The following is a 15,995-nucleotide window of genomic DNA, read 5'->3' as shown; positions in this document are numbered from 1 at the left end:
TAAAATTTGAAGATCTTTTATTTTTTAAAAATTTTGTGTAACGATCTTCAAAGATCTTCATATATTTTTTTACCCCTTTATTAAAAGCCCAGATGTTTTTCAATTTTCATCAAGGCAGGAGGAGAGGTATAAAACATAAAAGAAATATTATATTAATAAAATTGAAAAACATCTGGGCTTTTAATAAAGGGGTAAAAAAATAAATATCATGAAGATCTTTGAAGATCGTTAGACAAAATTTTTAAAAAATAAAAGATCTTCAAATTTTACGATCTTCAAGGATCTAGATCTATGAAGATCTTTTTATTTTGAGCAAATGTACAACTCTGATTTAAAGAAAATAAAACAGAATATCCTATTCTTTATTCCGAAAGATATCAATATTAATCATACAAATGCATTTTATGCTTTTCTTTTTTCAAAGCGTTTTTAATCTGCTAATTAGGAATTTTCTTCAACATCTCAAATTCCGCAATTTCTTCACCGCTTCCCTCATTTTTCCTTCTATCTTATTAACATTACTGGCTTTCTATAACCTCTATTTTATAGTTACGGCCCCCTATCTTTAAATTTTTTTACATTCATAATTTAAAACCTTTGCTTTATTTGACAAGCATCTATTTTTTTTATTTAGGGTCCCACAAGGCCGGCCCGAGACATTGTAAATAAAATATAGACCAAGCTAGCGTCCCCCCCCCCATCCCAAAAAAATATTATATTATATTTAGTTGTTATTTTTTTTGCCTCATTAAAATATTTATTATAAAATAAATTATTTAAAAATAATTGTTTCATATTTATATCGCATTTTTTAATGAAGAGAATACAAGATAAATATCAATAAAATATCTATTTGCCTAACGATGATCAAGTCATTATAGTAAATTCGTCCATTTTACTGTTTGGTCCATTTAATAGTTGTAAATTAAGATAATATCTTAAATATTACTCGGAATAACCTGATATATTAAATAAATACACAGATAGAATATTTATCTGCATTGAAATTCCTATTAATAATGATGTCATCACTTGGACAAATTACGATCAAAGGAGAGCCTCTCCCTAGTTCCATTTAAAGTTTGGCAGCGGATCAGGCTTAGAAACCTAATTTTTTTTCGATATCATGATTCTAGGCTCAGGCCAAAATAAAATTGATTTCGCTAATCTTTAGCATACTCTTTTTTGTGTTAATCAATTATTATTCGTGATCTTACAAATAACCAATACTAAAAAAATTCTATACTTTATTTCCGTTCCCTCCTTAAGTAGCTAACCAGTATAGTTTGGTAATTAGCCAATGCTTAGCCGGCGGAACCTTATATTTTTAGCAAATATTATGACCTTGGCCTAGAATATTTTAAAAAAATAAGCTTAACTTTAAAGGAAGCACAAATAAATTAAATCCCGCCTTAGATGCAGCGGATTGGCCTGTCCCTTTAATCCATTTTTAGCTATACTAACTGGCATAAGAGTAAAATTGAATCGAAATATTTGTTGGCTTTTTCTCTAGAATAAAATTTTATTTCTTTTAGAAAAATCAATAATTATCTCAATATCCACAAAAATTTAGTATTTATAACTGAAAAATTATTAAGATGGTTAACCTAGATCCCAAATAGAGCAAAAAAAGTTTTGTTGATATATAATAAAGTAAATTATTTATTTTCGTAGATTTTTTTAAGTTTTAATGTTACTAGGAGTATGAACAAGGACGCGGGTTCAATCCTGGTAAGAACCATAAAAACTTTCAAGTTTTTCTTCGATGACTGATGTGTAAAGACATATGGTATGATGAATTTCGGAGCTTAGAGATGACACCCCGGTCACCGACAGGCCTGGACAGCCGGGTGCTAAGGATACCTGTCCAATAAACAAATGAAGGACACAAATGAAAATATGAATATGAAAGCTAGGGCGTTCCCTCAATGCGACGCGCAGGGTGTAGACCTCCATCCTGTGAAAAATAAAGTAAAAGTCAAAGCAAAGAAGACAAGACTGGCAAGTTTGAATATTGGGACGCTTAAAGGTAAGACGAGAGAATTGGCATCAATGTTGAACAAGAGAAAAGTTGATATAGCGCGCATACAAGAGACTAAATGGAAAGGACAGAAAACTTTGATGATTGGAGATGGGTATAAATTGTACTATAATGGACTTGTTAGCAATAGGAACGGTGTCTGCATCATCCTCAGCCAAGACCTAACCTCTTCAGTAGTAGAAGTCAACAGGATCTCTGATAGACTAATGAAGATAAAACTCTGCGGTCAATCAATACTACACATCCTATCAGTATATGCTCCTCAAACGGGTTGCAAGGAAGAAGAGAAAGATGACTTTAGAGCTATCCTTGATGAAGCTGTAATGGAAATCCCTAAGGATGACCTAGTCATAATTGGTGGTGACTTAAATGCGCATGTGGGGAAAGCAAGAGATAGCTACAAAAGGCATCATGGTGGTTTTGGATACGGAGAAAGAAATGATGAAGGAGAGCACGTACTGAAATTTGCGCAAGCCTTCGACCTTGCCTTAACCAACACCTACTATAGGAAAAAAGACAGTCATTTAATAACATATGAAAGTGGTACTAGGAAAACACAGATAGATTACATGCTAATCTCTCGCAGAAGATTAAAAGATGTAATAGACTGCAAAGTCATCCCAGGAGAAGATATCGCCGCGCAACACAAGCTACTAATCATGGATTTACAAATCTCAAATAAATCCACTCAAAATAAGATAAAACTGGAACCATGCATCAAATGGGGCAAATTAAAAACAATGACAGATGCCTTTGCAATCAATGCAAACATTGAAACAATAAATTGCTCACAAGTCAGTGAAAAAATATGGACAGACCTTTCATCCAGATTAATAGACACTGCAAAATCGACGCTAGGCTTGACAAGAGGAGGCAACAAATCACACAAAGAACTATGGTGGTGGAATCAAGAGGTACAAACCACTATACAGGAGAAAAAAGCCCTTTATAAAATATGGTACAAATCCAAAAATGCAGATGACAAGTCAAGATACAAAAAATCCAAGAGATTAGCTACAAAGGCGGTGGCTAGGGCCAAATCTATGGCATACGATGACATGTACGAAGATCTACATACCAAAGAAGGGCAAAATAAAATATACAGATTAGCCAAACAGCGAGAAAAGAACTCTAGGGATATAAACGGAGCTCCGAAAGTAATCAAAAATAAAGATGGGAAATTGATAATAAAGGAAAAAGAAATAATGAATAGATGGAAAGAATATTTTCAGGAGCTTCTCAACTTTAATTCCCACATATTGCATCTCGACGAACACTCCCCTTGTCAAAACCTTGTACAACTATAACAGAACAAGAAATAATCACATGCCTCAAGCATATGAAAAACAACAAAGCTAGGGGTCAAGACGATATTCCAATAGAAAGCCTTAAAGCACTAGGAGATGATGGAATACATCTCCTCACAAATCTGTACAATAAAATACTTGGAAATGAAGAGGTCCCCCAAAAATGGAGGCAGAGCTATCTAGTTCCTATCTTCAAAAATAAAGGGGATCCACACAATTGTCAAAATTACAGGGGCATAAAACTAATGTCACACTGTCTAAAACTATACGAAAAAATAATAGAAAAAAGATTAAGAGATATAATCGAAATAGGAGAGACACAGTTTGGCTTTATGCCTGGAAGATCAACAACCGATGCTATCCATGCAATTAGGCAAATGAGTGAAAAATACAGGAAAAAGAACAAAAAGCTACACATGGTCTTTCTCGATCTAGAAAAGGCCTTCGATAGAATCCCAAGAAAACTTATCTGGTGGGCGCTACGCCACAAAAAAGTTCCCGAAAAATATATAAGAATAATAGAGGATATGTATATGGGACATACAACAATGGTCCGTAGCACAACAGGTACTTCAGCAGGCTTCACAATAGCCGAAGGAGTTCATCAAGGGTCGGCTCTCAGCCCGATTCTCTTCATTACAGTAATAGATGTATTAGCACAGTCTATACCTCAAACAGTCCCGTGGAATATGATATTTGCAGATGATATTGTAATACTTGCCGAATCCAAGGATGAAATGAAAGAAAGGTTAGTGAATTGGATAAATATCCTAGAAACGCACGGATTAAAAGTAAATAGAGAAAAGACGGAGTATATGGTGATAGGAGGAGATGAAACGGAGAGTATTGATATAAATGATTGGCAGATATCCGCAATTGAAAGCTGCAAATATTTGGGCTCCACTATACAAACAAACGGCACAATAGAAAAAGAGATAAAGAATAAGATTAATCAAGGGTGGTTAAAGTGGAGATCTTTATCTGGAGTGCTATTTGACAAAAGAATCTTACACAAATTAAAGGGAAAAATTTACAGTTCCATAGTACAACCAACTATTCTATATAGTTCGGAAACATGGCCAACCAAAGAATCAGACGAGAGAAGTCTACAAACTATGGAGATGAGAATGCTGAGGATGATTGCTGGGGTAACAAGAAAGGATAAGGTGCGCAGTACAAGAATACTAAATAGTTTAAAGGTAGTGCCCATTAAGACTAAGTTAATGGTAAACAGACTTAGGTGGTATGGGCACACAATGAGAAGGCCTATGAACTACATAGGAAATAAAGTTGAAAGATTGGAAGTGATGGGCAAACGTAAAAGAGGAAGGCCAAAACTTCAATGTGGCCATAAAGTTAGAGCCAATATAAAGAAGTATATAATAGATAAAAGAGATTGTACGAATAACATAAAGTGGAGAGAGATGTTGAAGGAGCTTACCACCAGAAAAGGTGAAAGCTAAAGAGAAAAAAAAAAAAAAATTACTCAGAAAATTATTATTCATATCATAATCAAATTTATAAATAATTTTATTTACTACAATATAAAACGAATTCTATAACACTTAAAAGGTGACAGTTAAGAAAATCGAGACATGATTTGGTGAAATTTAAGATTTTTAAGGTAATCATCTATCGAACAGATTATATCGTGCAAGAGAGTGGGTGTCTGTTCCTGAAAAGATTTTTTAAGACCGTGGAAAGCCTTATCGGGTAACCTATGATCTGTTATTCTATCTTGAGGAAAATTATAAGTTCTAATTTTTTCCGATCTTCCTAGAGTACCTATAGTAATATTTTTTCAAAAAAGATATATATATATATATATATATTAGTTCGCTCTGAATAAATTGCTTAATACATATTTATTTATAAAATGCTAAGAATTAAAAATGATTATAATAATAGTCTCAGAAGTATTTTCCGCATTAATACGAATAAAATAATCACTAGATCGAAAAATATTAATTCATTTTTGTTGAAGAAGAGATATGAAAATTAAATTAGGCAAAGAAAATTAAAGTATCAGTTGAATATTTACCAGTAATTTTAAATACCAAATATATGAGTAATGAAAGAAAAGGCTAATTATTCTATTGATTATTTTTTCATTATTACGCATAGTTTCTCGATTGGCGAAATACAAATAAAATTTCGAACGATCCGTTCTAAGCCATAATAATGCCAAGAAAGAAAATTAATTGTCTATAAAACACAATTATTCAAATACGAATATAATTAATGAAAAAAATATTCACTGAACAAATCGCTTTAGTAAATCTTCAATGCCCGGTCCGGCCCCTGATTTTTTTGCTAGGACGAGCAATAACTAAATTCCCACCGGCCCGAGCCTGAAAACTTTGCCATTTGCAGACCATTTACATATTTGAGCTCTTACGAATAAAATGGTATTTTTTCTTAAAAAAAATCGTGATTGAAGCATGTGACGTGAGTCTTTTTTTGAAACCTTTATTATATAATGCATTTCTTATCTTCTGTAATATGTATATATATACAATTCTAATTCAAAATAGGTGTTAAGAAAATGTCTGGGATTTCTCAATGAAATTAGGTTAGTGGGCTTATACTATAGAGTTGGTTTTATAAAGGCGGATGTGTGTGTCCTACCAGAAGCCGACAGGTAGATTTGACATGATTAAATCAAATTTTAAAATAAAAATCATAATATAAATCAGTGCGTTTCTTTTAATAATAATTAGTTTTAATTATTTGGTAATTTTATATTATTATAAATGATTTTAATCTTCAAATCATTTTTTTGGTATCATGAACTTCTAAAAAATAATTAAAATATTCTTATAATTTAAAATAGATAAAAATAATCTATATTCTGTACATATTTCATTTTTCCCTCCAAAAGAAAAACGTAATAAAATTCATTTCAAAAAAATTAATATTATCTCTTAAATTTCATAATATATCTATTTTTTTGATAATTAACATTTAAGATATCATTTACCCCGTTGATTTTTACGAATATTGGTAAAATGGGATGTTGCATTAGCGTGTTTATGTTCTATCATTTTATCCTTCAATATTTCAAAAGCTCTTTCTCTGTTAGCTATTTGAGATCTTCCTTCCTGACACTCAGCGACTAATCCTATTAAGAAAAAAAGGTACAAATAAATAAAATTTATTATAGTGAAAGTCACGTTTTAGTCAAGGTTGGAGCCGATCTCGAAAGACCGAACCGGACCACGGAACAGATTCCTAAACGAAATTGAACCGTGGATTTGATAAAAATTATGTGAATGGAGAATTAAAAAATGGGAAAAATTCGCAAAGGCAAGTAGAGCCATTGTTTCCCCTGAAACATGGAATGCATTCAAAGTTACGATTGCTGAGAAAAATCGAACGAATAATTTATTAAGTCTAAAAAACTTAAGATATGGGAACTAATCGAAAAGATGAGGATGGAAATAGCCGTCGATATGGGCAAAATCGGCCAATGGAATATTGGGACCCGCACTCCCAAACAGAATATTTGAAAAATTTATATATTGATTTTTTAGAAGAGATAAAGAACATACCTAAATTTCTCTCTTCAATGAGCACACATGCTCTAGAATTTTTCATTTGGATAATAATTATAACTTATATTGTTTCATGTCATCTTAATAAAATAAAAATTGTAAGATTTGAAATATATAATACTCAGTGATGATAATCACCTCTGAAATAAGTTTTTTGATTAAAATGATCAGGATTTTTCATGAGTTTGGGCAGCATTTAATTATGGAATACTATTCAGCCATTCTTATAGTAGGTATTAAATATTTCAGTAAAATAATTGGTTATCAAATAGAGGAGACCGGATTGAAATGCAAATTATGCTAATTCGCCGAAGAATTAATATATAATTATATCATTTATAGTCCATCATTAGCATAAAAAAAAACAAAGTAAGGCGCTATTTAAGAAGTAATGCTGTTAAGTAATGACAAACATCAAATTTGTCACATAGAACACAATATATTTTATATTTATTCTAAAAATTATCATAAGTTTTCATATACAGCCTAACAAAATTATGCCAATTGAAAAATTGGTCAACAATTTTTGAAGATAATAGTGAAAAACCTCTGATCTCCAACTGATATTTAAAATATTTCTAAAAATTCCATGGAAATGATATTTTCCTAGATTAGATTATTATATAGGCCTAAATATAAAATATAGGTGTCTTAATTTTTAAACCCTATATGGAAAGAAGAGCGAAAAGTAAGGCTAAAAAAAGGTTTTCACTTATTTTATTTCTTATTTGATTCTTCAGTGGACTAAGGAAGATTTGCAAAAAAACTTAAAAAGCAAAAGTAAGCATTTTAATAGAAAATCGTAGTTAGAAATCTTCAGGCATATTTAAATATCACGAGAAGTAAAATTAAATAAATAACTTTATGAAATATATATATTTTTAAATTGGCAAAATCTAAATTCGGGGGGAGAGGGACAGAAATTGAATTACGCGAGGGTGGGCCAAAAAAATATGAAAGGAAAAAATTTTAATTTCCAGAGTATCCCTTTTTAAAAAAAAACAATTTCTCAAAAGAATTATTTATTAAAATCCAGGCTCATGTCGTGATTAATGGTGTAGTGAAAATTTTCATGACCCACACAGCGTCTATGTACAAGCCACTCCAATTTTAAAATTCAGGTCTAAGTCCATCTGGTCAAAAAAAGTATGTGGATATAACAGAATATAAAATTTATTCAAATTAATATACCCCCCCCCCCTCCCCCACTTATTTATATAACAGTTTTTTAAAAAATTATGGTTATGAATTTAAATATTTTAATTACCAGTAGGCACATGCGTAATTCGCACAGCACTATCAGTAGTGTTAACGTGCTGTCCACCTTTGCCTTGTGCTTTATATGTGTCAATCCTAAGATCTTTATTGTGTATTTCAACATCAATCTATAAAAAAAAAATTATTTAAAAAAATATTAAAAAATTTATCAAGCATGATTAAAAAAATCTGTACTAAAAGAACTAATAAACTTAATTAAACAAACTATCAGATTAAATATTTAACATTTATAATAAAAACCAAAATTAAAATTTTGTTTACGTCTAGATATATCGGCAAGATAGAGACAGCAACTGTGCTAGTGTGAATTCTACCACTTTTTTCTGTTTTTGGCACTCTTTGAATTCGATGTATTCCAGATTCATATTTAAAATTTTTCACTAAATAAGGATCACCCGATATCTCAGCTTTTGCCTTTCTCAGACCTCCTAAATATTTTTTCAGAAATCATAGCTGTTAAAATTATGGAGATTTAAAAATAAACTTAATACTATGATTAGCTTTGGAGTCGCGACTTAGATTATTTTATAAAACTATCATGATATCTTCCAAAATCTAGATAAAAATTAAAAGATTGATTTTATGCCTAACTTTGGCAGTGCATTGCAACTTCATGTACTCGACACTGAGATTTGAATTTAATAAAAGAAAACTAGTTTTCTAATCGAAAGATATCTATCACTTCAGCTTTTTCTACTCGTCTAGAATATAACAGGAATTGGAATATTAGGTTTTATCGTATGAACCCATCACATATTTACAGTAGGTATAAGGATAAATGGTGGTTTAACTACTTGGGATCCAGCTGATGAATTAAATGGTCGTAATAGCCATTATTCATTTTTATTTATTTCATTTGAAAACATAATTTTATTAAACGAGTCAGATGTAGCTTGAAATTCTATCATGGTTGATACATAAGAGATTGGTTGAGGTTATAAAATTAGCCATGTTCCATTGCCACCTTGGTTTCATTGTTTATTAAATTTGATTTTGAAACATATTTGGGAGTTAGAAGATAGGATAACAAATGTGTCAGGGAAAGTATTATAATAATGTTGATTAAACATACAATAATAATTAAATAGTAAACTGATCTTTTAGATATAATTAATCTTTTTTAAATTTTGCAAAACAACCAAACATTTTAAAAATGATTAGATTACTTATTTGATTTGTTTATTCTCAGAAAAAAGGTTAATTAACCATATTTATCAAATTATAATTTAAAAACTAGCCTCTATCAAAAAAAGGGAGGAAGAGGGAATTATTTTAAATTAGGTGTATTAACGAAAATTTGACTAATGCATCAGGCCACCCAATTAGGAAATAACATTAATTAAAATTAAAAATAATAAAGCCACCATTATTTTATCAGTCAAAAAAATAAAATTTTAAATTTGGTTTAAGTTAAAAAATCGATCTACATGGTCCCACTCTCGGTCTGAACCTAAAACTTAAAGACCAGTTCAGACCCATTAAGTTCTGAGTCTAATATATAATTCTATCTTATATCAAAATATCGTATATACGTAAACAAAATTATCATTGATGCTTTCTTTTAAATATAATGAATACTAATGGTCTTGTTCACGTGCTGATGTACCAGAGAGACACAAAGAGGTGGGAACATATAATTCATTTTTTGGACCAAAATTTTATACATAAAATAGGTTGCATTGTCTTAGACTAAAGACCATATAAAAGACTGGTCTATTAGACCTGATTATAGACCTTCGAACAAAAAAGGAATTTTCTTAAAAAATTTTTTGATTATGATTAGCATTTTATATGCACATTTTTAGAAAAAATATGTAAACAATCGTGACATCACTTTTCTAAAAAACTACATTTATAATTTCTTGCCTATTTATTTTTACTTTTAAAATTTTGTTGTGGAATTAATTTATTATGAAAACAGGGAAATAAATGCAGACTACAATCTTCATTAAAATAGAAAGACATTTATTAAGGCTTAAATTAAAAAAAATATTTTTGTGGAAATGGCGACTATAAAAAACCATATATTTCTCTTAAACTTAAGTTTCTTGGATTATATTTCATTTATAGTATCAAGTATTGGCAATATGGTCAAAAAAAAAGTGGTATTGGTACTCTTGTATAGTTAAAAAGCCCAATTTAGGTGGATTTTTAAAAACGTTCCAATTAAAATAATATGCAAGTTTGAAGCAGGCACGATCTTAGGCCTATTGGGGGGGGGGGCAGTGCCCCCCAACATTTAAATATTTTTTTTTGATAATTTATTTTAAAAAAGAATGTAATAATAAGAGATAAATAATAGCTTTCAAACTACTATCGCTTTAAAAAACTATTCATTCATATTTGCTGAAATACCTAATAGCGCCAACCACACCCCATATTGTTATGAGGAATAAGGAGAAAATTTAAATGAATTTGGTGGATGAAATGATCAAGGTGCCAAGATTCAGAATAAGGAAAATGAGTCTGAGTTTCCAATAACAAAAAGGGGAGATTAGATTTTTTAGTCATTCTTATTTCAAATATTTTTTTAAAACCAACTGATTTAAATTAGGTATTACCAAATGGGCCAATATCACTCAAAAAGACTGTTACTAATAATGTTTAAAGTTTTATAAATACGAATGTGTGTTGAATAAATAATTGGATGCAGTTTTTTGTTTTTTGCTTTCATCATAGGATCTATAACTTAAACAATGGTTACAGCAAAACGGGTTTTACCAACTGGAAGAAATTTCCTGAAAAAGTGGCCTTGAAAAACATGATGGATCCTAAAGAACAAAAGATTTTTAACTTTTTTTTGTATAAACTAATTAACGATTGGAAAAAAAATTTAAATCAAGGTAGACATTTTATTCTAGACATAAATAAATAGAAACCTTTTTGGAAAACAATATTACCGAAGAGTTATCAGTAAATGAAATCAAGGTTATTAAAAAATTAATTGTTAAATGTTAAGAAAATTATAAAGATAGTGTTACATCAGATTTTGACAAATTTCTATACCCTCACAAATGCATTTCCAAATGTTTTTAAATATTCTGCATCAGTTTAGATCATCCATATCAAATTGTGAGTCAACTTTTCATCACTAAAAAGAATTATTAAATTAGATAAATGTCTCTGTAGTAGTATAAGAAAGGGTAACTTGGTTTTATTAGGACATAAAAAACTATAATGAAACTATTAACCTTGAAAATGTTTTTAAGGCATTTAAAAATAGAGATGCGAACCTGGCAAAATTTTTGCCTGGATTCTGTTTGGGTTTGGTTTAAGGTTAAAAAATAGGTGAGTTTGGTTTGGGTATGGTTCAGGGAAATATTTTTAAACCCGGGTTTGGTTCTGGGTTCAGCTCGGGTTTAAGAATTTTTGAATTGATAAACAAAAATATTCTATATTTAAATCATAATTAAAAAACTAGACATGAATTAGGTATAAAAAAATATTATTTAGATGTATTTCTTTAAATTTACAATATCCAATATAATAATTTTTACGTTGACTTGTTCACTTTCATTTCCCTCTAATTAATAATCTTTGAGAATAAGTTAAAATTAAAAAAATGGTGTAAATGAATTTAATTGTTTAAAATTTATTAACAATCCAATAGGAATCTTCGAGAATAAATTTAAAAATGGAGTAAATGAATTAAGTTGTTTAAAATTTATTAACACTTCACTTAAATGAAAATTTGAAAATATTATAAAATGTCAAGTATTATTAATATTTGTATTTACAATTATACAAATATCTTATATTAATTTAAACAAAGCACTTAACCCAGTTGAACCCTAACTCAAATAAAATTCCCAGGTTCATTTTGGGGTTTTTAAAATTTTATAAATGGGGTTCAGGTTTGGTATGGGTTCAAATTTTTTTCAGAAAAACCTGGCTTCTCCGCCTTTGGTTCGAACCCCTTTTTAAAAATATATATCAACCAATATTGTATTGTCAATGCTTTATTATTGTTCATTTTATACTGCTGTACAATACTATAACAATGATATTACATAATATTTATGAAATCATTAAATTAACTTATTTCTTTTCTGCTATTAGTCAATTCTCATTTTTGATCTAATTTTATAAACATATTTGATCATAATTATATTTATGTATATTTTAATATGCAACATTTTTCAAATAAAATCATTATTTCAATTTTGAGTTCAAACAAGTCAAATATTTATTTAATGGTGTTAAAAAAGATCTTAACTGGCACTCTAAAATTTTTGTATGCCCCCACCCCAAATGGGTAAAGCTAAAATTAAACCTGGTTTAGAGATTTTGTTAACAGATGGCAGAAAGATATGGACAGATATTTGCCAAATCTCTAGGATTTTACATAATAATATTTTGGCTAAAATTTTAATTAGGCATTTATAAAAAATGACCTAAATGAGACTTTTTAACAATAATAGGCATACTCTGCCTAAAATAATATTAAAAAATAGGAAGTAAAAAAAAGCCAAACCAAACCAATTTTTTTAAAAATTCAAGAAATATTAAAAAATATCTTAAACACCTTGGGTAAATTCTACTAATAATTTAAATAAACAGTCAATGGTAAATTAAACCTTAAAGATATAAGGAACAATAAGAGTATAATAAATTGATAATGAGTCCAAGGCTAGTTATAGTATCAGGTTAGTCTCCTGGATCAAATTATATAATTTTAAAATGGCCCTATATATTTACAGAAAATTAAATATTATATACCTATGTCAGTTTTCCCACTATGTAGAATATTAAATTGTAGACCTAGCCAAAGTCCATAACTATTGTACAACTCAAATAATTCATTAACAAATAAGGAGGACTCCTGACCACCAACACCTGATGTTATTTCCAAGGCTATTCCATTTTCATCTAACTCATAATTAAAAAAATCATGTTCCCTATCACTGGAATGTTTGAGTTCTGTTGAATCTTTATTTTGTAATTTTACATCAATAAATCTATCTAATGTTAGAACTTGGTCAAATATCTATATAAATATATATAATTTTAATGAAGGATAAATTGTTTATAACTTGCTTTCTTAGGTCCTCAATACAATTAAGGCATTTATATTTGTCATTTGCTGCCAAAATTAATAATTGATCATCATTATATTCCTCTATAATCTTATTGAAGTGAGTTTAAGATAAATCAATACCTATTAATTTATCTAATTCAACCAATTCTTTTTCAACTTTTGCTAAATTATTCCAATTTAATAATAAATTTTCAAATAAATAGAAATGATTAGTTAACTGTTGTTTTTTAACAAAATCAATATATTCAACAATTTTATTATTATCAAAAGATACTTTATTACAAAAATTTCTTGATACTTTATAAAATATAGATGATTTTATGAATAATTTTTCAAAAAACATTTAACTTATCATAATTAACTGATTTATCAGAAAATACTTAACGAGATCTGTCACAGTTTGGAAAGCAGACAAATAATGATGTCTGACATTGATAACAAATAATTTTAAATTAGTTGGTTCAATTTTGATGGTTATTTATTTTGAACATGATAATTCTATAAGATTTATAACAAAATTAACAATGTTAAGATAATTGTAAGTCAGAAATTTCATATGAAAACTAATCATTCGCTAAGTAGGCCATGATTTTTTATGGGAAATTAATATTTTGTTCGGCAGATTAGGATCAATTTTTAAACTACCCGATTGAAGTTTTAGCTGAATTAAAATTATGTAAGATTGGAGGTTTTGCTCAAAGATTGCAGAAAGTTTTTAACTTATATTTGTCAAATGAGGCTTATTATTTAATCTAAAATCATAATCTACTATATTTAAAAATCGTTCTAAATAGAATCATTTAACCATCTTGGTTGCTATTTTGGTTAAAAATTGTTTTAATAGGCAATGTCAATAGTGATTGCAACTATAAGCTTGAATTCGAGGATAAAATTCAGGCGCATAGAGAAGCATTAGGATAAAATTACTAGAAAATGACCTGTAAAAATTTTTTTAACTTTTTCAATTTATTTTCTAAACAAATCAGAGAATTCGTAAAAATAATTTAATACTTTAATTTTTTAATGAGGCTTGAATGGCATTGTTAAAAAGAAAATTTGGTTCGAATTTTAAAGCCTGATGAAGATATTAGCCAAAATGATATTATGCAATCCTCGAGATTTGAAATAGAGGTTAAAACCTTTCTGCCATTTTAAGCAAAATCTCCAGGCTGGCATGTTAATATTTTGGCTAACAGACTAATCGGGCCGTTTTAAAAAATTAACCCAATCGAGCTTCTTAATAATACTAAGTTAGAATTAGTAAAATTGAATGTGCCTACTATAAAAATGTTAACCCGAACCCTCTTCTTGTGTAAGAAATATTTTCAAATTCAAGACATAAATAAAAATAATGAAAAATATGGATTTTTTCGTGGAACCATTATTCATTTCTTATAATTTTTTAGTTTTATGCCTCAATTATCCAAATAAAATTCTAATATAAATTATAATTTAATATAAAATATTTTTTATTTGAGCCGGCAAATTTTAACCATTTATTATTTTTGCATTCTAGTTATAAATTTAAATTAAGTGTATTTTATAACTTTTATATTAATAAAATTTTTATATTTTGTATATAAACTTATCCTTTAAATAAAATGTATATAATTTTATCTATATTTAAAAAATATATTCGAATTTTTATCTATACTTGAAATAAAATATTTGTATTTTAATCATTTGGTTGAAACAGCATCTTCATGATATGATTGTCAGTAGACGTAAACCACCCTCATAAACCTATACTTACATACCTCATTATTAATTACTTATATAATTGTACTCCTATATAAATTTTAAAAGAATAACTTAAGTGATTAATGTTTTATATCTAAAAATTGTAAATGTAAAATTAATTCTTTTTGGAACATGAATTCAATTAAAAACCCCCTCATTTACAATGAATGCATTATTATAGTATATTGTTTGGCGTGAATACGAGTTTACTGATAAAATGCCCTACTCACGTTTAATTTACATTTAAAAGGATAGCAGAAAATTACCCAGAAATGGTGTCATTTAGAAAATAATGTCAATGAATGTGTAATATATAGATTTGATTATGTTTAGCTATACATTGCATAAAAATACGTCTATGATAAAAGTATTAATTAATACAGCAATTTATTTGCCCTATATCATTAAGTTAATAGATAACCCTCCTATAAATTTATCCTACCCTCCTCAAGAAAAATTGGATGCGCCCCCCCCCCGTTCACAGAATATTCACTGGATGTAAATCCCCTTCAAAAACAATACCTAGCCCTCTAAAAGATTTTGCTACCTTCGGTAGCGATATTTCTACATAATTAATTATGCCCTTTTAATTATATTACCAGTCCTTTCATAAAATTTAAAAAGAATATATTAATACTCTACTAACAACTATCAAAATATTGTGAACGTAAAAGAATTATTTTTTAGAACATGAATTCAATTTTAAAACTCACATTTACAATGAATGTATTATTGTAGTATACTGTTTGGCATGAAATATGGGTTTAAACCTTTTAAATTATTTTTAAAGGATAGCAGAAACTGATCTAGAAATTGTTTTATTTGGAAAATAATGTCCATGATTGTGAGCAATATATAGATTTGGTCGATGTTTAGAAATATATATTATAATAGGTTTATAATAAAAGTGTTGATTTTTACAGCAATACATTTTACCCTATTTTATCTAAATATTTGAGAGACAACCCTTCCCCAGTAAATTTATCCTACCCCCATAAAAAATATTGGATACAAACTGTTCTTACCTTCACGCTCAT

At 28.6% G+C, this 15,995-nt stretch overlaps 1 protein-coding gene across 1 annotated transcript; it reads right to left on the bottom strand.

Moving 5' to 3' along the window:
* Window positions 1-4,891: 4,891 nt before the first annotated feature.
* Window positions 4,892-15,995, bottom strand: LOC135926998 (peptide chain release factor 1-like, mitochondrial). Its single transcript, XM_065462932.1, has 8 exons — window positions 15,984-15,995; window positions 13,339-13,435; window positions 13,214-13,299; window positions 12,900-13,167; window positions 8,442-8,608; window positions 8,170-8,287; window positions 6,329-6,469; window positions 4,892-5,133 (listed from the first exon to the last, which is right to left on the bottom strand). Exons 1-8 carry the CDS (start codon window positions 15,993-15,995, stop codon window positions 4,928-4,930), a joined length of 1,095 nt encoding a protein of 364 aa, XP_065319004.1. The 3' UTR covers window positions 4,892-4,927.

Source organism: Gordionus sp. m RMFG-2023, chromosome 3 (genome assembly GCF_954871325.1).
Source record: "Gordionus sp. m RMFG-2023 chromosome 3, tfGorSpeb1-WG-v2, whole genome shotgun sequence".
In the NCBI taxonomy this organism is placed as follows: Eukaryota; Metazoa; Nematomorpha; class Gordioida; order Chordodea; family Parachordodidae; genus Gordionus; species Gordionus sp. m RMFG-2023.
Note: the sequence above shows the minus strand (reverse complement) of the source record. Positions and strands in the feature narration are given on the sequence as shown.

What these genes read in the sequence shown, in the direction of transcription:
- LOC135926998 (XM_065462932.1), bottom strand. An exon ending in TCTTGCCGATATATCTAGAC is followed by an intron (nt 8,288 to 8,441) that starts GTAAACAAAATT and finishes TTTTTTTTATAG; the next exon opens with ATTGATGTTGAAATACACAA. An exon ending in AATTACGCATGTGCCTACTG is followed by an intron (nt 6,470 to 8,169) that starts GTAATTAAAATA and finishes TTTTCTTAATAG; the next exon opens with GATTAGTCGCTGAGTGTCAG.